This window comes from Anarhichas minor, unplaced genomic scaffold (genome assembly GCF_050575085.1).
Source record: "Anarhichas minor isolate MPS153535 unplaced genomic scaffold, ASM5057508v1 ptg000020l, whole genome shotgun sequence".
Lineage (NCBI taxonomy): Eukaryota > Metazoa > Chordata > Actinopteri > Perciformes > Anarhichadidae > Anarhichas > Anarhichas minor.
Window position 1 is genome coordinate 2,112,878 of NW_027466466.1, and position 21,671 is coordinate 2,134,548.

Here is a 21,671-nt window from a genome sequence, read left to right on the forward strand (position 1 = left end):
CTCTAAAACATGTCAATAGTGCTGCTGGCAGGGGACCGATGCAGAGGACCGCAAACTGGCCCCTAGCCGACCAGACTCATCACCGAGTCCAGCTGAAGTCAGTGGCAGTCATTTATTTACTGTGCTACCATTCCCAAAAAAAAAATGTATAAACCTAGACTGACTTTGACAGATTGGAGTTTTATACAAGTATGTGTTTACAAGCAGAGCTGTCGCCGTTTGTTGAGCTGAACCTCCGTGAATAAACGGCAAAGAAGCTTTAGGCATCGCAAATTAGCTGACTGGCAAACTTGGACGGCAGATAGAAAATAAATTGAATAGAAAACAAAATGCAAATGAAAAATGATTTGGAGTTTGAAAAACTCTCTCTCAATTTCTGAGACTTCATTTTCCAGAGCTTTTAGCTTACTTAGTGGATGTGGTTTGGTCAGTTGTCATGGAGATAGCTCGGTTGTTAGTTTGACCCACGGGATCAGTCTTAAAGCTAGAGAGAAAATACTGGTATCATATGAAACTATACAACCCAATTAATATCCTTGGTACCCAACATGCCTCTAAATAAGGTCCTGTAAAACGTCGCTCCTCTCCTCTGTGATGCCGGCGTCTAGAATCACACATTGTATCTCAAATATAAACTTACACTCAGCCGTTGTTTGGTTAAGTGTGGAAAAAAAGCCAATGGGACGATGTTATCAGCGGTAACCGCAGACTGAGCGCAGTGCAAAGCAACGGCTGTTAGCTAGCCAGTGGGGCGCGACAAAGAGACTCACATGCACTAAAAATACACAAAAAATGCACTAAAAGCACGTGCGGCAGGCACGGCTACCTCAACAACGTACAGGAAGACTTCATTTCCTGCTCAGGTAGATCTCACTCCACTATATCCTCACATAGATAATAGGTCTTTGCTGCTATATTAACGCTCTGGATCCCATACACAGAACCTTTAAAAATCATGACGTCATGTAACTGATCTTGCAAATTTTCACTTCCAGATCCTTTTTAATATAAGGTCCCTCCTTCCGACAGAAGGGGGATCAGGAGTGGTTTAGATCAGCTGCTATCTGCTGCGGCTACAAAGCTATGAACTAAACAGAAACCAACAACCAATCACATCTTGGTTCTTTTTACTCGTGCAGACAAACGTGCTGCTGTGTATCAGCTACAGCTGCTGATGCATGTGTTACTGTGAAGAAGCGCTTCCCTGCAGCCTGTCTGATGAGATGTCTGATCCTTGCAATTAAACGGGTTCAAACTTGGCTCGTGGCTTCTCTGACCTCCCATCTCTCTGCCTCCCAGCATTCCTTTCACTCCTCAGAATACAGTGTGTTATCCAACACTGCAGAGAGAGATACAACAAAGAATACAATGCAGTCTCCCCTTTTATTATGTAAAGAAATAAAGTGCTTTCTTCCATCCACATGTAACCAAGCAGAAAATATGAGCAGATTCTGTCAATAACCAAAGTTATATTGACTTCCCTTTAGTCGGCTTTGTGTGACATATGAAAAACTCATCACTACTTAAGTGACGCAAGCTCAGTGTGCAGTGATGCTGATCTGACCTGTCAAACTCTGCTGTAACAACATAATAGATGAGGCCATTTAAACGTGGTGAGTCTATACACACTGCATTAGTGAGATGACTCATGCAGCGTTGTTTTCCACCGCAGCCATCAATAAACATGGAACGAGAGACGGATAGGGGGATTCGTATTATTCTCACTTTGCCCGTCTCGAGAAATTATTCATGTGCATAATTTCTTTCATCAATACGATTCAACAACCTGAACCGAAAAAGAAGGAGGGCAGAAATGTCTCATTGACACAAAAGACAGGATGCTGTTGGGGGGACTTACGAGAGGGTCCTCTCCATCCGCCCTCCTGTGGAGCCGATGATTTCTCCGAGGGTACAGAAGGTCTGGCCCAGAAAGTCCTTGGAGGTGGGGGGGGGGGGGGGGGGGAGATAGAAGAGAGAGAATTAATTACATGACCAAGATGTAGTCCAGCCATTTACAGTACAGAAAAGACCATAACTTTGGAATATATATCCACTTAATTTGTTGAATTCAGACTTCTGAAACGTAGTCTTCAGCTAAACTTTAGAATGTGTTTATGCCAAAGAACTAGGATTGTGTCCCCTCATCACTTACATTGAAATCACTTTTAGAAGGGATTTCTTGATGGCCTGTACGGACAGAACGAACAATCGCAGCAAGTAAAACCTGTCTCAATCTTCATAAGCGCACCCGACTATTGTTTTACGATGAACTTGAAAAAACTTGAACCTGTCCTTTAATCACATCTTGGTGCGGCCACGGTGCGATGCTTAATTCCTCACATCTACACCACAGTGTGCTCAGTTTGTTACAGATTCCCATTCATTTCTGGAGCTCTCAAACTTCTTTTTAACATATTAGTTCATGAGTTGTTAGCATGGGGAAAGCAGCTCATTAAAGTACATGAACATTAAACTAATTACTCTACACATTTCTAGGCCTGGTGTGCTTTTCATAAACTGAAGATAAAATCCGTGGGGATAGCAATAAAGATATTAGAGTTATTAAAGTTCCATCAAAGTGTAATTTCATCTTACTTAAGTGTCACTGTGAATTACATTTTCAATTTAGGGTTTAATTCCGCCTTTTATACAAGCACGCATTAAGCCAACTAGGTCAAGCCCAGGAAGTCCTGGTGGGGTTCCTTATTCAGGTTGCTTGTTGACTGATTGTTCTTAAAAAGCACCAGACTGCGCATAACGCAAGTCCTCACGGTCAAAAAAGAACTTCAACCAGCATTTTTCATTGAACGACAGAGTTTGAAGACAGCCGCACAACGCTACAGAGGAAAAACACATGGCAGCATAAAAAAAAGCAGAGATGACACGACACAATTTCGCTCGAGGGCAGAGAGCAGGTGTGGGCGTGAGTCCCACAAAGCCGAATATGTTTGTGGCTGCTGTTAATGTCCCGACGTGCACAATCTGCCGCGGTCCTGAACAACGGCGGCAGATGCTTTCACTTTGAAGCTGTGTTCTGAAAGTTGCTGTACCTGAGCGAGCGATGAAACGCAGACAGACAAAATGAACAAGAGTACGTGGGAAGCTTTCCGCTGGTGTTTTGTCCTTGATGAAATGAAAGAATGGGAGAAAAAAATATGATGAAATTAAAGTGAATGATACAAAAGACTCTTCTGGGGACACTGGAATGTATTGGAAAATAAAAAAAGGAAGATGAATGAAGGATAGGCAATTATACTAGCAGGACTCATAAGGATAACGCTATCTGCATACACCACTCACCTTCTGCTCTCCCACATGAGTTGATTTGTTGAGAAGGAAAAAACAAAGCTTAGTCACAAGATGGATTTGCATTATAGGCCCTCTAAACACCAAATAGATTTATTCATGCCAAATCATCATCAGCCGCTGACTTCATTCACTGTAAATTAGCTTTAGCGGTGTGAGTAACGCTGAATACAATGCGATACATTTGGAGGGCTGATGGAAGTTCAACGCTGAGTAATTTGAGTTCGACAAATTGTGCTTACGTGTTTGGATATGTTGCAGCTTCTGGAGTCCACATTGTATCTGGGGGGGGGAATAGGACGATATAAGATTGGAAGAACTTGTGACATTGCATTATAAAGGATTTTGTACAGATTCACTGGTATTAGTCTTGAAACAAACTGAACCTTTTACTTCCAAAAGCAACAATTCCATTGATTCATTTTTTTTGTTGGGCAACAACACATTAAAGTCAAAATATTTGATCTATTTTGCCCTTACTAATCCAAGTATCTATTACCTCAACATGGGTGATCAGTATATTTGCTGACTTAGTTAGGGCGGGCTAATGTCGTCTCTGTATGGAGTGCTCCGCCTGGTCCCGCCCAGCTGTGCTGTGACTGGCTAGTACTGGCTGGTAATACTATGATGTGAATGACGGATTATCTGGCAATAGAAATTTGAGTGTCTAAATATAAATATTGACAATAATGTGTGGATGAAGGAAATTCAATTTTATCCATTTATGCCGTCGGCTATACTTAACTAGCTAGCTTGCTAGTTCCACCATGCTTTCATGCTACATTGGTCACAGAGAATGAGCAAGACATAGTTGTTCTGGTGTTACAGTGCTTTCCTACACTGTGATAAGAGTAGGTGGCTAAAGCATTCATTTGTTTGATTTTGTATCATTTGGCTAGTTAGCTAGCTATTTGCTTATTGCACTTTCATAACCCTTTCTGCTAGAAATCTCCGAGGTAGGCCACTTGGTTAGTTTAAATTAAAAAAATCATGGTTCGGTTTAAAATAATCCCTTTCTGGCAAAAAGCCCTAAAATCATTCAATCTTCCATGTGTAAAATGAGCAGAACAGTCTACCGAGCTAACAAGTAGCCAATCACAGCCCAGTAGGGCGGGACTAGGACAAAATAAATGACCCCTCATTATGTTCGGTGGAGAGACTGGTGCAGAGTCAAACAATAGAACGTATCCAACTAGTGATAGTTTTTTTTCCTACGATGGCTAAGTTATGACCTGCCCTACTCGGCCTCTGATTGGCTAACGCTGCATTTACACCAAATCGGGCGTCGTGGCGAATAGGGCAAGGTTGTGCGGCGGCATGGGAGCATCACTTATGGCCCGTTAACAGCGACTGCACGTCATTTTACGTCTTTAGTTCCCTCACAGCTGTGTTGTACAGATCTGGATCACCTGTCACGTGATTGGCCACTGCAGCATGATGTTGCATTTCTCCAAAAGTTTATTCTGTTTCAACTTGGGGGTGAAAACTTTTAACTAATAGATATCACCATGAAACTTCCCCTGTTGATTTCATTCATTAAGACAGTTATCCTTTGTATTACAAGTTTTCTTAAATGTTATGTTTAAATATGCAAATTAGGCGTTATCTAATGCAAACTTGTCGTGAATTTAGGAGAAATCTATCGGCGTAACAGACTAAGTTTGGATGTTTTCTTTCTTCAAGTTGTGAAGGAAAATATGGCAGGAAATCTAATAAATTGGCCAATGCATGACAAATGATGAGGCCTGGTGTGTCTCATCTCAAAAGACCCAAGAATAAAAGAAAATCTGAAAGAAATTCTCCTGTAGTATCTGGGTTATTTCATAGAGCCTATTTTATAAAAACAAATAGGAAATGATCCTGCAAAGCAGTTTTAAATTATGTATACAACACCAGCATAATGGTGTCACCACAAACAATGTTCCTGTTCCTGGAACAGACTATACAATCTTCTGACACACAGACCCCACTGAACAATAAAAACACAGCTACAGAGGCATTTAAGTGATATCTCCGTGTTATTGATTAAGAATAACGGGTATGCAGACACTTATTTAATCAGTGGGGCAATCACGCAACCTTGGCAAGTGACCTTTTTTTAAATATCCTTTCATGATTGGACATCCCAGCATTTAATCTAATCTGTGATTGGTCTGATCACTTATCCTGATCAGGCAAAATTAACTTTTCACCAAACGGAAGACCTGCAGAGAGGGAAATTATTCAAATGCAATCAAAGGCGTTGCTATTTTTGGGTGGTTACTATGAATCCGTAGCACAGCAGAATGTATCCAAATTTAAAATGAAATGAGTCGAGATTCATTCAGATAAGAGTTAATGAAATGCTGTCAAGAATACTTACACATCAAAGCGTAGATTTTGTTTCTCTTCAAAGAAGAAATCCAGGACAAACTTTCTGACGAAATCCGGATTCCTAGTGTTATCGATTACCTCTGTCCTGCCAGACTACAAAAGCAGAGTGATAATAGCAACATTGATTCACGAGTCAATGCATGTTATTAAGCTCCCATCAAGAAAAATACACCAGAGAAAGATGTGAATACAATTAATGAGATTCAGCAGCAACAAATATTACCATCGGACCATTTCAGGATTTGGAATCCATAAATATGAATTTCCTTTCTTAAGAATACGGCCACACTGTATCACACTGAGCTTCATTGTGCTATGTGCTAACTCCTTTGTCCCGAGAGAAATCAGAGAGCTAAATTATTAAATTATAGCTACATTTGACTCAGGTCACGGAGTCCCAGGTCCAGCCTCCCTCTGGGTCCGTCTCTCCATCGGCCTGAAAATCTCACCGGTAACCCCCCCCCCCCCAGTGGACTAGAAGCCTCACCTTCGCGGCCCGGCCTCGACAGCACCGTGTAATGAGCTATTGATCTTGGTGCTGCCAATACCTCAACTCACATCTTTAGTGCCCAGCGCACATAATCCGGGCTATCAACCACGACCCGGAGCCCAGCCATTACCAAAGCCGCGTAAGGGGCCGCCGAGCCGACCAGGCGTATCGACCCGACGGGAAAATCCCATGATATTTCCCCTTTGTGTTTCTATTTTTGTGGCAGGGGACCTTTGGTTCATAATCCCAGTTAGGCTTGATTGGTAGGTGCTGGGGCGTGTGTGAAGGTTAGGGAATTGCTTTGTAACTGGAAAGGCAATCATTGGTTTCAGCAAAGGCTATATACATAGGTCTATCAAATGAGTCTGTTAATAGCCTGTATTTCTCTCAACTATCTCTAATCTGCCCCTTTGATTTGCTGTTCTCCAGCTAACCTCTGAGGAGAAACATTTAAATAACAACAGAAGCAGTGCACAAAAGGAGGATTTGTGATTTAAGTTTTTTGTGCACAGTTGTTGTGTGTTGACTGGTAAAAGACTTTCATTCTTTGTGTTCGGGTAAATAAAATGGAGTTCATGCAGACCACAATACAATAGTTGCTGAGGAAATCTGCAGGTCTGGCAACTAGGTGTGTCGTACAGCTTATTTACGAGGTGGTACAGTTAAAAGTATTGCCGCCCTATCATATCAATGATGCATGGTATAGTAATTGGATAGCAAGATGTTTGGCTCTAGCCTCTTAGACCCTAGCCCTATTTTTAGCCCTCTCCTCGAAAATTGCATACACATACCCATAGAGAGTCCAAGCTCTAACTACAAGGTCTATTTTAATAATTTTTATGCTAGAATACTGGTAACACTTGTGAGATGTGTTAAATTGTGTAAATATTGTGTATATGTTACTGGTTAATAACTGATGTGACTTATGGCACAGCTCAAATGGAAAAAGTTCCAAGTTCGCCTGGAAAAAAGCACTTGCATTGAACCTGTGTTTTTAAAATAAGGCCTTGGCTGGCCTAAAACCATGCTAAAGTCATAGAACAACACGTGTTACATGTCCCCACAACATATTTTACTTCGATTGAGTGAAGAAAGGCCAGCATAAATGGTCATAAAAATCCAAATTATGATTTTCGGAACCAGCTGTTGCATTGCTGTATACTCATTTTATATACTATATAACTACATATTAACTATATATTCACTTTTCTTATCACTAAGAGTGTTCAATAATCCTAATAAATCAGTTTGACACCATTTTGAATAATTTTGAGCAGTTATGATTTTTCATATCTGTCATTCATAACAATAAATGGCTCGTAATGTGTGTCATGTGACCCTGGTAAGGCCTATTTACTCGTGTGAGACATTTTTAGATGCGGGATAGTCCAGCGGGAGCCATGCAGGGGTGTTTGATCGTATCCGGGTCTGTTTACTGACTAAAAATCGGAAAATGCTGGGCGAACCCCCCTCTCTACATGGATTGCTCCACCCCACAGAATCGTCTGCCATTTTGTCATTCATTCCGCCAGCGCATTGATCTCACTCACAGACATGCAGCACAACATGGGGGACAGAGCTGCTCCGAAATCCGCTGGAATAAATCCGTTTTTGATCGCCAAAACCGTCAAAACGTAAGTTTTTTTACCCAATTTTTTTTCTCGTGACCAGTGGCTGATGTTGGCATGCATACCCATAACTTTTGAACGGTTTGAAAGAGAGTAATTTCGACGCCGCTGCTCGTTTCCGGGTCGAATCACGAGCCTGCTAGATGTCCTCATCCGCCATGTGCGATCACTGCTTCGTGATGAGAGATCATACAAAGAGCACAGTTCGTCGATTTTTGGCCAAAATTGTGGGAAATCTTCTAGATATCTTCCAAATATGATCTTAGTTCATGTATAATTGTGTTTTGCAGTGTGTAAAATGGCTCCCATGGTTGTTTCGCCAAGAATCTCTTTGTTACACAGGTATTTTTTTTATATTTTTATTTTTATTTTTATTGTTTCGCAACAGTGCATTATACACGGGGTGCACATGTCTGTCACCCCGAGGGTCCCCAAATCTGGGGACCCTAGGCATTAAAAGGCTAGAAGCCTGGTGACATGGGGACTGTTTGTGAACTGCTTCAGCTGGAGAGCTAACCGTTAACACGCTAGCCAGCCCAGATATGCTAACAGTCACAATTCGGCTTTGTGGCGCACTTTATACTCTGACAGAGGGGGTCGAAGGTCAGCAGTATCGAGTTTGATCGGTTTGCTATCGAATGATAACGCAAATTGAAAAGTAGTTGTCTGTAGTCCCCCATGGACCACCACGGATGATTTGTGAGCGCCAGCGAGTGGAGGATCAGATCCATCGGCTGGGAAGAAAAGAATGTCCTGTGATCAGGAAACAAATTAGTGCACAACCTGATGCAGCAGGGACAGCCATAGAAGAAGCACACAATTACAAAAACCTCCCGCAAAAAAGAATCACTCCACAACGGAGGATGGAAGATGGACTAGCTGGAGACATCATGTTGGGATAGAGCGATTTGATTGAACAAATGCTACTTGCACCGATTGATTTGTTTTTTGAATGCAAATGCACGATTTGTCCCTCAAAGGACAAAATTTAATTTACAAATGACATACAGAGTATTGCCATGGTGCTAAAAAGCAACACCGTTCAAGCACAATTATCTGTTCACGGCATGCACGGCTGACAGCGCGATGTTTACTCTGCTGATCCGAAGTGATCCGAAGTGAGCGGATCAGCCACGACAAAGCTCGCACTGACACATCAGTGTTGACTTTGAATTTGCAAATGGGTAAATACACCGACTAAAGACGGAATGTCAGAGATGAGAGGGGAAACGAGGCTAAGAGATGATGTGGAAATCTGTGCTGGGGAGACGTAACAAAAAAGGGAAGAAATTCAAAGAAGCAGCATCGAATGGAAAGTCACCTTTCCCCATCTTAAAAAAAAAAGAACAGAGTGACAGAGGGGCGAGAAGGAAAGAAGTCGTGAGGAGCAGTTGGTGCATATTTGATGAGCCCGAAAAAGGAATCTCAATGATATGAATTACTTTTGTCAAGCATCAGAAACTTTAATTAATGAGATTCTTTTTTAACTATTTATTCCTTAACCTTTACCATTAATTCATCAGTTTAGGTCAGGAATATAACTTTTTTTTCAGACAGTGGTTACACTCCTATGGGCAAGCGAAGAGGTTGACACTTTCAATTTTCGACAGCAATTTTCTGAGGGGTTTGCAGTGAGTTGCCTCTGGACTTCATCTTAATAACCCCCCGCCCCCTCCTCTCTAATACCTGACTGAAGGTAACTAACATCAAGGAAAACTCTTAAAGTTGATAATTTAGCATTCCTAAAAGAAGAAAAACACCCACATATGTGGCAGCCGGGTAGACATTTATTGGTTGCTAAAGGTTACTCAACTTACCTCTCTCCATTCTTTGGTTCCCACGGCCTGCAAATACAACACGACCACTGGAAGGAAGAAAAAGGAAGAAGGGGAAGTTTGAGGAAAATAGGAAGAAAAAAAATGACGACATTCAATTTTAATGATTGGTCTGATGGTTTGTACATTTTATGCACCTGCAGCACCTGACGGATATCCAAACACTTGGGGAAGAAAATCAATGAGACCCACATCTATTTTCATTAGATCTATCGTAGCTAAAAGTATAGCTATATCATCTATAATTAACACTGTCACCCTAAATATGTCAAAACAGGAGTACAGTTAAACTTTAAAATAATTAACACAATATATGTTCTTGGGCTCATTCTCACTTCCCATACCTGCGTAACAATGCAGAAGTAATCAATCTCTACGTTTCCTGCCTCGCAGATATGCTGTCACCACCTTCAGCCGGGCCTCTCCCCGGCCGTCAATATATATAATTAAAAATAGGCAGAACTGCTGTGTATAGGGCATTATTCTCAGGATAGCCCGGGTCTCTCACTGCTAACTGTCCTCCGAAGACTAATGACGGAATCAGTCGTTTCAGCAAACACCCCAAAACGGCGTGTTCACGATTGGCTGACAGAGCCCCATAGCCACCATGGTAATTATGACTCCTGTCACTCAGGTGACCTTATTATAGACAATACCGACAACATAAGAGAGAACTGTTCATTGCCCGTTTCCTAGCGTCAGTCAACTTTGGTGCCTCTTAACCCAGACCATGATCATTCCCTAAACCTAAGCAAACCGTAACCACAGCGCTGTCACGTTATCAAACGGATTTACTTTGCAACAGTGGTTTTACAGATTCCTTGAAGGCACGGACAAATGATCCTGCTGATGGTGGTGTCCAATCCGAAAGAAAATGACAGTTCGCTGTTAAAGGCGAGTCACAAATGGACTTTTGGAACAGCGTGGCTCTGCAGAGGTAATGTCGGTCTGACGAAAATATCTCAACCATTGGACTGCCACAAAATGTGTTTACAGACATTGATGGTCCCCAGAAGATGAATTCTACCGACTTCGGTGATTCTTTGCCTTGTGTGCAGATGATGACCCTAATAACAATGGTGACCCCCTGACTTTTCATCTACTGACAACAGGTCTAAATTCTCACATATCCAGTAAAGTTGCTCTACATCTACAAGATAGACTGGCCCCAAATTTTGATACAGATATTCTTGTTCCCCAGATGATGAATTTTGGTGACCGACCTTTTGGTTAATGCCTTTTCAAAATATTGGCATTCCGAACAGCCTCAACAATACATTGTGTTTAATGTTACTTAATGTATTAACATGCTAGTAACACATTTAACTGAAATATTACATGTTATGATGTTTATATCAGTAAATAGATAGACAAAAGAATAGATTACAACATAGACAACAATAGACTACAAATGTTTGATGTAATAACTGTAAGAATGATTCAGTAAAAAAACAAGGAAATACTTTTGAAGGCTTACATCACGAAACATATGACCTGAACAATGTTGCCAGCAAAGTATTTGTTATTTTATCTGTCTGACTTTTTATTATTATTATTATTATTACCACCCTCTGACCAATGAGAGAGACCAATTAGAGATGGAAAAGACGTTTTTGTCCTGAGCTTTTATCTACCGAGCAATTTGGTTTTCTTTGCGCTAGCAGCAGGCTCATCTTTTCGCTTCGCAGCTGCTAAAACGATCGGTAGTCTCTGGATGAAAGACAACAGTCATTTGTGCGTGGAACAAAGCCACGTTACCTAGCTAGCTAGTGTTGGTGACGGATATTGTGCGAGACGATTGATGTAGTTCACTGAGCGGTTTCCCACAAAACTAAATGGTACTACTTTTTTGACTTGCAATTATCTTTTAAATTGACAAACACCATCGGTGTAATTCATGGCACAATTCAAACGTGGTCAAAAAAATGATGAGTCTCTCGCCATTCACTATAGTACATCTTTTTTCTGAAATAAAGCTCCATGGGGGACAATAGAAGGGGATGGGACATCGCCTCACTTTAAGTCTAAGATAAAGTTAAAGTGTGGGTCCCCTGACCAGTCATTAATTGTGCTTTACTGTTTACAAAGTCTTGCCGTTGTTTGTTCACCATACCGTACATTTGTCTTCTTAAGACAAATTTTAATTTGAATACAACTACATAAATAGACTTACAACCCACAAATTCATCATGTTGTCATGTTTGGATATATAAGTTCTTGCACACGCAAGCAAACAACACTCACTAAAGGCTCTTATGGGATGTATTAATAATTAGCCGAGTGTTGCTGTTTGTGTCTAGACAGGCACCATCAGCCACTGTGTGCCTCTGTGAAGTTTGGACATTAGCTCTAACGAACTTCAGACTGTCTGGACCGGCAGACAATTAAAAGTGCATTTTCCCTCCTAATGAGCAATTAACAGAGGGGGAGATAACAGAGAAAGGGCAGCAGGCAGCAAACCTTTTGGGTATTGCGTCTTTAGAGGAAAACAATCTTCACTTTGTCAGATTGTTAACCGTACGGGCAAGACTTACAATGCCGCTTAAAAGGGTATTACAAGTTAATCAGTTTGTGAATAACATGTTAGCCTTTCAATTAGATTACACTACAGGAAACAATAAAGGCAAACGCACTCCAGGGATTAAATCTACTTGGCTCAAGGTCACACCCAAATGCTCTCTCTGGCCCAACAGCTGAATTGATGCAGAGACTATGTCTCTTTATCAGACATCAAAGTCACAGCACCTTGATGTTTCCCCAAGGTTGCAGAGTAACAGCGCCACAGACCAACAGTGGGCTCGGACTAGTCCACGGCGTCGGCCGTGTCCTGAGAACCTGACTGATTGCCTGCTTTATGGGAAGTGACCGAGAAAGGAAAGAGCCCATCTGCTCGGCCACGGAGCGGCCGAATCACAATGCAATTCGTTGTCTCTCCAACTCCTGATAGCAGTCGGACGGGCACACAGGCAACTCTGAACACCAATGAATCGGAAGTGAGCTCAAATTATAATACGTTCTCACGTGGAGCCGCGGCGTAACAGCACACAGTAAATAAGTAAGTTCTGAGGTGACACAGATAAAAAGATGCATCTCCTGCAAACACAAGCAGGGTCGTGCACAGACATTTTGAGGTGCACTGGGGGCATTTTGTTTTAAAAAAGGTTTTCCCCCACATCCATTGTATTGTCCCTATCCCTCCTGTTGAATGCTCATCTTGTCTATAACTGCATACTTCTAATTTTAATACAAGATATGGAGACTCTTTCTACCTCTGTCACCTTTTAAAAGGGGGCATTGTCACTGTGATGGGCAACATTATATGATTAGCAAAAACGCTAACTTGCATCCAGGTAAATATCAAAATATCAAAAACCTAGAGTTTCCAATTACTATATGATTACAGGAAAGCACTGTATTCACTTTATATGTTTATATGTTGGACTGGAGTCTTTTCAACTCCTCTGTATGTTCGGTACATATTGTGGAATTGACAATAAAGCTAACTTTGAACTTTGAATACAGTCTCTTTTTGAAAAACAACTACTTGGTTAGGTTTCGGAAAAGTATGTTTGTTAGTAAAGTATGCAATTGATATAAGTTTATAAAAGAAAAGTAAGTCAATGTTGACTTGGTTTCACACAGGACAAGGACAGCAGTCTACTGGGTGAAAGGCCTTTTTTTATTTAACCCGTCCAACCTAAAATTCCAACCAACCCCTTAGCAGACTTTTCTTTCTGTCTGTTGCTCTGACCGTCTAATAAAGATACAGATGGTTTACATTTGATGTAGTAGAAAGCTTCATACAGATACCAAAGGGTGCCTGGGTATCCGACGCAGAGGTTTGCTGACAAAGCGGCGTTTTTTGACGAGTTGGGAGTGAGGACAGGTTGCCTAAAGCTAGCGCTAGCAAGAATTTCCCAGGCGAGCATTACTATGAGACTATTTGTAATTTTCACAAGTCAGTAATGTATACCTGCCAACAATCCAGCAATTTAATTCAAAATATGCTATTCTAATAACCTTCACCAATTTTGCATAAAACCACAAATAAAACCACAAAAGAAGAAAATACTTCCCGAAAGATGTGTGTGTTGTGTTCTGTCTCCCTCTCACTGTGGTGTGACAAGAGTACAACCAACTTTTGTGGTTGCTTGGAGGCATCGAAAAAGAAAATGTCAAGGATTGTATTCTGCCTACTTCGGCCTGTCTTGTCAAACACACAAGAAGATACTGCCTCTGTAGCTGTTGGATGCCCAGTCACCTGACGTTATCGTCTGAACAACAGAATTGCATTTGGTGTAACGGTGGGGTAATAATCAGAAATAAGGGCTGCAGAAGAGACAACGACAATCATTTTGTTAATAATAAGAAAAGGTGCACTCAATACAGCGCAGAGCTCTGCAACAACCACAGTTGTCCTATAGCTGAGCACCCAACACTATGCAGTTTGCTGCAGCAGATTAGACAGGTTAGCCGTGGACAGACGCGGAGGTGCACATTCACACACGCGAGCAATCGCATGGTTCTCCTGGCAGAGATTATAATTGCAATAATCTAATCATTTCTATTAATAAACTTGGTCCACTTTAACTATTAGTGTGCAAGTTTTCACATCGAATTAATATTTTCAACAGACTGCAATGTAATCTCCAGCAAGCACACCAAGAGGCATTTCAATCCCGTCTGCATTAAACTGCCCGTCCCATCACTGAAAGTGGCAGAGTGCACTTTTGGACTCATCGGGCTAATGCCGAACGAGCTGACAGCAACAGTCACCTGTGTGAGGTTTTTTTTTTTTTGGCGACTGGGGATTTCTGGCAGCTTGCCTCTTGGATTTACACTGCAGGAGAATAATATAATCAGAGAGTAGACAGACATAGACAGGATACCACAGGTTTACTTACAGGCTGGGGGGCACAAGCTGCCCGCCGTGGGGTGAAACAGAGAGGGGACAGGATGAAGAGGGAGGACTGAAAGGAGGACAGAATGGTGGTGGTGGTGGGGGGGTTACATAGAAGAAGAGGACATGAAGGTAATGCGATGAGATGGATAGATGTTTGGGAAATCCACTGTCAGGCGGTGACAGATTTCAGATGGAGAAGAATGGCTCGTCCGTCAGAAATCCCTCACACAAACACCTCTCACGCAAACCCCCACTGATCTATTGATCTGCTGCCAAGAGAGGGATAAAGCCAGAGAGCCCCAAAACCCGTGGAGGCCAATTCTTAAACCTCAGTAGAGCAGCTATAACAAAGCTGCTCAGCTGGAAGCAAATATATGGAGAGAACCTGCACCAAGAAGGGTTTCGTTTTTTGTTTTTTTTCTGTGAAAATCAAGCCTGCTTATGAACAAGCAACGCCGCAAAGATCCTGATTCTCAAAATAAAGTTCTGGTGTTGGGTGTGGATCGCCCAAAAGAATAATAAAATCAATAAATAACAAAAACAATAGTACAGCTTCAGGCCAGAAAAAAACAAAACAAAAAAAACAGTAAAAGCTCCGTCGAGCCAAAGGGAACTGCATTCGGAACATTATTCTGTGTGGGTCCATTGTTAAAGGGCAAAAATCTCTGTACTATGTATTTATGTTTTTATATAATTTTATAGCCAGTTGAGTTCCTTATGTTTTCAAATTCATACATTTAAATTTTGGTTTTGGCAGGTTTTAGCATCAAAATTCTTTTTACCCAAGCCCTTTCTTAAATCCTTGATATCCTGGATATTCTACACATGAGAGCCTTAGCCCCCCTCATTAGGTAGCCTAATTATCCATAGTCAGTGTATACAGTGAGTAGGCGGGGGTCGGCACTTTCCCCGTTTGGAGAAGCAGACAGGAGTACCGGCATGGGAGCTTAGCAATGTGCTCGCCACGTTAGTTCGGATCAGTCGGTCAAACAATGGTAGCAGTAGACCAGCAACTCCCTTGTCCTGCGAGGTGAAATTACTGTTTTTGTCGAAAGGAGTCTGCTGGCTTCGGAGAGGAGAGGGATATAACCGCTAGAGTTCCCTGTCATAATTGGCCAGGTAAGGCAGTGAAAATGTTCTAAATAGAGCGTACACTTGAACTAAGGAACTTGATTTTACATTGCTTAGCTTATTTGCAATCTAATGATTGAGTTGGGCTTCTCCATTTGAAAAACCCAGAACAGAACACAGATGGAGTCGAACTTCAAGATAAGAGCAACATTTTCACTATTGTTCCAAGAGCGAGAGAAAAGAGCCATTCCACTTCTTTTGTTTCTGTTAAAGTTACTGTGAGGAACTTTGTTACTTGTCATGCAACAGTCTCAATTGAATACTGATACGTCTATGTGACCAACACAAGTAAACGAGACCATCAGCTTGGAGACTGTATATTTCTATACTGTATAATTTGTTGTCATTAATACTTGTCATCGGTTAGATTCAGGGAAGACTTCAGCGAGGCCTCCTGCATGCGACCGGCCCAGATATGGAGTCGCTGCGGTCGGAAGCTCTGGCGGCAAGCGCAGCTTCACCGTGCTGCTGTGCTGGGAGCCGACGCATGACACCACTGCTGCTGGAGGCCCAGGCCCTACTGCCAGGCCTGCCGGAGGGAAGGGAGGTCGCAGACTGTCGGACGCCTGCTGCAGTAAAATGAGAGGTTTTCTAAAGGGACTCTGGTGCTCAGAATCGCTACCACTTTCGTCCACAGGGACCGCCAAAATCAACACTAAATAAAAGTTCCTTGAAGTAACTCAAGTACAGAGCCTAGCTTAGCGTAAAGACTGGAAGCAGCGCAAACAGCTAGCATGGCTCTTTGTCTGTGGCGACTGTGGCTCAGTGGTAGAGCAGGGTTGTCCTTCAATCAGAGGATCGGCGGTCCAATCCCTGGCTCCGCTAGTCCATGTTGATGTGTACTTGGATAAGACACTGAACCAAATTGTGTAAGAGGTTAGTTAGAGTCCTGATGGGCAGGTGGCACCTTGCATGGTAGCACCCTGTCATCAGTGTGTGAATGGGTGAATGATGACATGTTGTGGTAAAACGCTTTGAGTGGTCTGAAGACTAGAAAAGTGCTACTACAAGTACAAGTCCATTTACCATTAATATCTTTCCAAAGTTCATGAATCTATCTCAAATGATCATAAATACATTGTCTTTTTTTTGCTGTATTAATCAATAAAAACACAAATGCCACTGTTTCTTGTAACTATTTCTAGCGTTTAACTAGTTGGTTCCATCTCCGTGTTTAACACAAGGGCATCGAAAGAAACAACCAGCAAACTGCAGCACCGGCTTTTATTTCACACATTTGTTCATCATCATTTGGTTGTTTGTGAAGGGGTTGTGTTCAAGCTGAAACAGGCTGGGACAGTAAATTCACATTTAGCTAAGCATTTAACAGCTGAATGTTGCTTTGTCATATCACTGTCATGTGTACGGTATATGGACACATTCCTTACCCAGAAGGGATATGTTTTGAAATGAATATGGCTGCTAAATGCCTCGGGTGTGAGACGGACGACCATGGACGTCTGAATCAACGGGGGGGGGGGGGGGCTGCTCACTCTTTCCTCAGATCTCCTCAGGAGGCCTCGAGGGTAATTAGAGACCAGTGACCTTTATCGAGACGGTATGACTCGAGCCTTGCCTTAATCAAATTATAATTGACCTTGCTTGTTGAAGTGGAACTTGTCAACATAACGTGTATACAATGCATGAGGAAGTGTTATGAAGGGAAAATATAATCATCATTTCTTCTGTTTGTCATCTGGTGCCGTGACAGAAATTCTGCCTTACCAACTGTTCAAAAGCAATTTTCACAAATTTCATACTCAAATACTTAACAGCTCGTAGAGAAAATCACACCCGTACCGCAAACGTGACAACAAAGACTTCGTGTGTCACATAAAAGTAGTTCATGTAAATCATGTAGTTCATGTATCAGAATATGGTCTTCCAAGGTGAGTACTTGTAAAACCACAGCAGGACAAAGAACACACTCAGAGCTAAAACCACACCTGCTGTGCTATAGCTAATAATATACTATAACTCCTACCTGCTAGTGAGTCACAATCCTAAAGCAGATGAAATGAAATGTGCAGGAAGCATCACGCAGTGTAGTAAATTTAACAAATGTGAGTCGGCAATGGGAGAAAATTAATAATCCTCATTGAATTGATACACTTTTAATTGCAATTTATCTGAACTACTCCCGGACCGGTGGGAGCGGGAAGGCCGTCCTCTCCGATACAGATTTTTAATGGAGTGAGACGCTCACGCATGTGGATGAAAACTGCCAGCACTCCAGTGGCAAATGATGTTACATAAGAGAAGTGGGATGTTTCATATGGGAGCCTGATGGAGGTTTAGATGGTGGTTGGATAGAAATACAAGTAGTGCGTAGCTCCGGAAGCTGCACACTGAGCACACGGAGCGGCTGTAAGATCGCCTCAGTGTTCTCTCTCACGCTTTCGAGTTTTAACGAGCCAATGTCAGTGATATTATTTTATTTTCTCTAGTAATTCTGAACTGAAATGGTATCAATGTGATATAATAGGAGCCGGAAAAGACGCTTTTTGAAGAGCAAAAGGGTGGATTCAGTGAGAGGAAAACAAAAGAAGAAGTACATCTATAAGGGGTTGGGAACGGGAAGGAAAATATCTCATAAATTCCATTATTTTAATCTGGCTCCCAAAGAACGAATCAGATGAGTTTGTCTCTGACCGAATGACAGAACTTTTTGCCCCCCTCTTGCCAGCCCATAATCTCAATTCTTCAGTTCAAATGGAGATGACTTTTACTGGCACCAGAGCCATTTGCGTCTCTCCAAGGACGACATCATTGAGTCTGAGGTCACGCATGCCTAGAATATGTTAGAACCCGGCCCGAGCCGGGACGGAATACGACAGCGTGAGTACATCCAGCTGACTAACGGCAAGTCAGAGCATGGTGTATGAAAGGGGCTTTGTTTCAAAATGAAAACATCCATCATTTAAAAAACAAGTGACACCTACTCTTACACTCTGACTGACAGTGTAAATTGGTACACAGCATTCATGAACGCTGTCCAAAAAAAAAAAAGGTTTACATAACTGTCATCCTCAGTGAGCAAAATATCAGTGTAAAAAAAATCAACAAGTGATTGATTCGATTATTACGCACGTGTTGGTGTCGAAGCTGTTGCCAAGGCGTGTTTAGTCATATTATTAAGTTGAGCTGTATAATGAGTTAGCAAATCCTTTCTTAGCATTCGTTATGAGTTCTGGTTCCCCTCTTTTTAGCTTTGTTTTGGTCTCAATTAAAGGAAATATCCATCTCTTTGGTGTCAAAACTCAACATTGATTTATTTTTAAGTACGTAGAATTTGTAAGAAGTTACGTAACAAACTTTATATAACTGGACAAGCGTTACCTGGGGACCTCTTGTAATTCTGTGATCTTGATCCCGTGCGCATATGCCACGTCTGTAATCTGTCAAGTAAGCAGCCAGAATTTCTTTCTGGCTGCTTACGATCCCAGCAGCCTATATAAATTAGGTAAGACAGCTTCTATGTTTCCTAAGAGGGGGGTGAGTAGGGTAAGAAGATGAGAACAGTGAGACTCAACCAAAAACATTGAAGCCAAACCAAAACCAACAAACAAAACGAAAAGCTTCAAGAAGCTAAAACTCGGCTTGGAGTTGGAGCTCGGGAGAGCTGCAGAGCTGGTGATGAATCTCTGTTGGTTTGTAACAACAAGGGACCTCTTTCACATAACACAAAGTAAATCAAGCCAATGTTGATATAAAAATATGGATTATTGCAGCATTATAAACATTTGCGTTTCTATGAGATATCCCCCAGCAACATTGTTGAGCGGGAGAGGCAAAGATCAAGATCACAGACCGAAGTAGGCGAGACCGAAGGCTGAAGAATGAGACAGTTTGAGATAAGAGGGAAGTAAAACGAATCGAGACCCAAGAAGCAATTTCAGCGCTGCAACCCTGAACATTGCATGCCTGGAGTTCATGGTCTTTGTAAAGCATATTAGATTAAATAACTGTCAAATTAAAAGTAAAAACACTCGCAATGCGACCCAGCACAAAATAAATTAAGTAAGAATAAGAAAAGTGAAAAGAAGTGGAAGCTTTCTTGCTCGCAGGAAGGAAGAGTATGTCATCTCTTATTCAGCATCTTTGCCAAACATTTCCAACATGAAACACCAGTTTCCTCCAGACACGCATCGATCCGGAGCGTGTGGGCAGATACCGAGAGGCATCAGGTAATTTGATGGCGAAGTAAGAGTAATAAATTTAATTTACACAATGACTAGGCAACGTGATACAACGTCCCCAAGGGCAAACACTGACTCGTTGATAAATTAGATAAGGAGAAGTGCTTCAGAGTCTTTGCTCTTGTATCTCGGCGCATTCTTGCACAGAGCCGCAACACAAGGACGCAGAAGAGAAACAAAACAAAACCGCGTATGATTTTCCCTGTCACATTCTTGAGGAAAATCGAATCAGGGCCAACGAGGCTCTGACTACCTCAGGTGTAAGACACAAAACAATGATTCAACATTGCACTGGAATGAGAGTGAATATCAGGAACGGGTATCACAGAGCATCGTCTGAGTACCATCAAAGTGTGGAAGCTTTTTTTGGGGGGTTGGTTCTGTATCTAATTTGCTCTCTCCTTCTGTTTTTGTACGTGTTCCAAATGTGCAATCGTGTGCTCCCGTCTTTCATGTCGGTGTTGTTATCTCTCTGCACTGTGGATTCTGTCATTGATCACTAACTTTGATCCCTCGGAGCCTCACATTGGTAATTTGCACTCTCGTCAGCGTGGCCTCCGAAGCTCTCGCTGGCTATTTCTGGCTCTCTTTGCTTGCAGCGTGCTTCTCTGTAGTTTGGTCTTTGGAATGCGAAAGTTCATTCTTGAGTTTAGGAACTGAACTCGTCGGATTAAGACAACGGAAAATGGTTGAAAGCTTCAAAAAAAGAAGTTAGTAAGTGGACCTTGAGTAAATATTTATCCCGTCCCTTTTTTCAGCTATTGCGGAGGCTTTACTCTTCCTCACACAAATTGAGTAAAGCTCAGTCACTCATTGCAAAGGGGACCTGACATCTGTCTGGACCTAAAACACCTATTTTCACTTTCACTGATTGAGCAGATGTTCTGCAACAACGTCACACCTGGCACAGTGGGGCAGATACTTTTAACAGATCATAACCTTGTGGACCAGAAATAAAACCTTGACTGATATACAGAAATTCTTTTGATATCAGAATTTTAGAAGCATTGGACAAAAATTATTATAGCACATGAAAAAAAAGTCTTGTCTTCCCCGATTGAAGGACGGCCGGAGCTTTGACGGGATTCATTAGGTCACAAATCTTCACCCACCAATAAGAGTGACCAAGGTGCCATTTGTCCCGCCCTAACAGGTTCAACAAAGCCAACAGGAGATCCGGGACGATGTCATTTAAACCACATGGGTGTTTGCTCAGGTGGAAAAGTTGGTGCAGCGATATTGGAAACAGAAATATTTAGAAATGTACGCAGGTTTAGCTCACAGTTAAAGCTCTGCTTTGCCAAATGTTCTGCCATGCCCTGTTGTATAGTCACCTCTTTGTATATCTCCACAGTCGGTGTTCACAATTACCGAGATGAGCTTGGTTCTATTATTTTGCAATTGTGACCCTGTGTGTGTGTTATTTGTTATGTGTTGTAGACTGTATATAAGAAGTGGAGTTAGTCAGCCATTGGTTTGTAGACTACGCTTTCGAAGCCTCGAGTTTATCATTTTGAATGTCGACATCTTGTGTTTTTGCAACCAGAAGTGACACAAGAAGGCGGAGCTAAGTACAACCAAACGCTGAATAAGACATTTTTTAGGCGACCAAATGAACTGAAAAGACGGACAAACGTATTTTCTCCAGGATTACGTTCATAGTTTTAAACACGTGGTAATGTTGTGAATTGAAACAAAATAAAAACGCAATACAACTACTCGTTTTGTATATTAAAGCATCATGGTTTGGCTAAAGATAAGTATGTTTCCGTCGTAATTTCAGTTATGGAAGTAAATTAAAATAGC

General features: G+C 41.8%; 1 protein-coding gene across 3 annotated transcripts in view; it reads right to left on the minus strand.

Moving 5' to 3' along the window:
• The window catches only part of LOC142954425 (copine-9-like), a 74,139-nt gene that overhangs the window by 44,028 nt on the left and 8,440 nt on the right, over window positions 1-21,671 (minus strand). For 2 of the 3 annotated variants that reach the window (XM_076095419.1, XM_076095417.1), the window contains exons 3-6: window positions 9,615-9,661; window positions 5,669-5,772; window positions 3,549-3,588; window positions 1,859-1,935 (exon numbers count right to left, since the gene is read on the minus strand). In XM_076095419.1, coding sequence (XP_075951534.1) covers window positions 1,859-1,935; window positions 3,549-3,588; window positions 5,669-5,772; window positions 9,615-9,661 — 268 coding nt within the window. Of the gene's footprint in view, window positions 1-1,858; window positions 1,936-3,300; window positions 3,304-3,548; window positions 3,589-5,668; window positions 5,773-9,614; window positions 9,662-21,671 lie in introns of all 3 variants that reach the window. The other variant, XM_076095418.1, reaches the window with a different exon arrangement.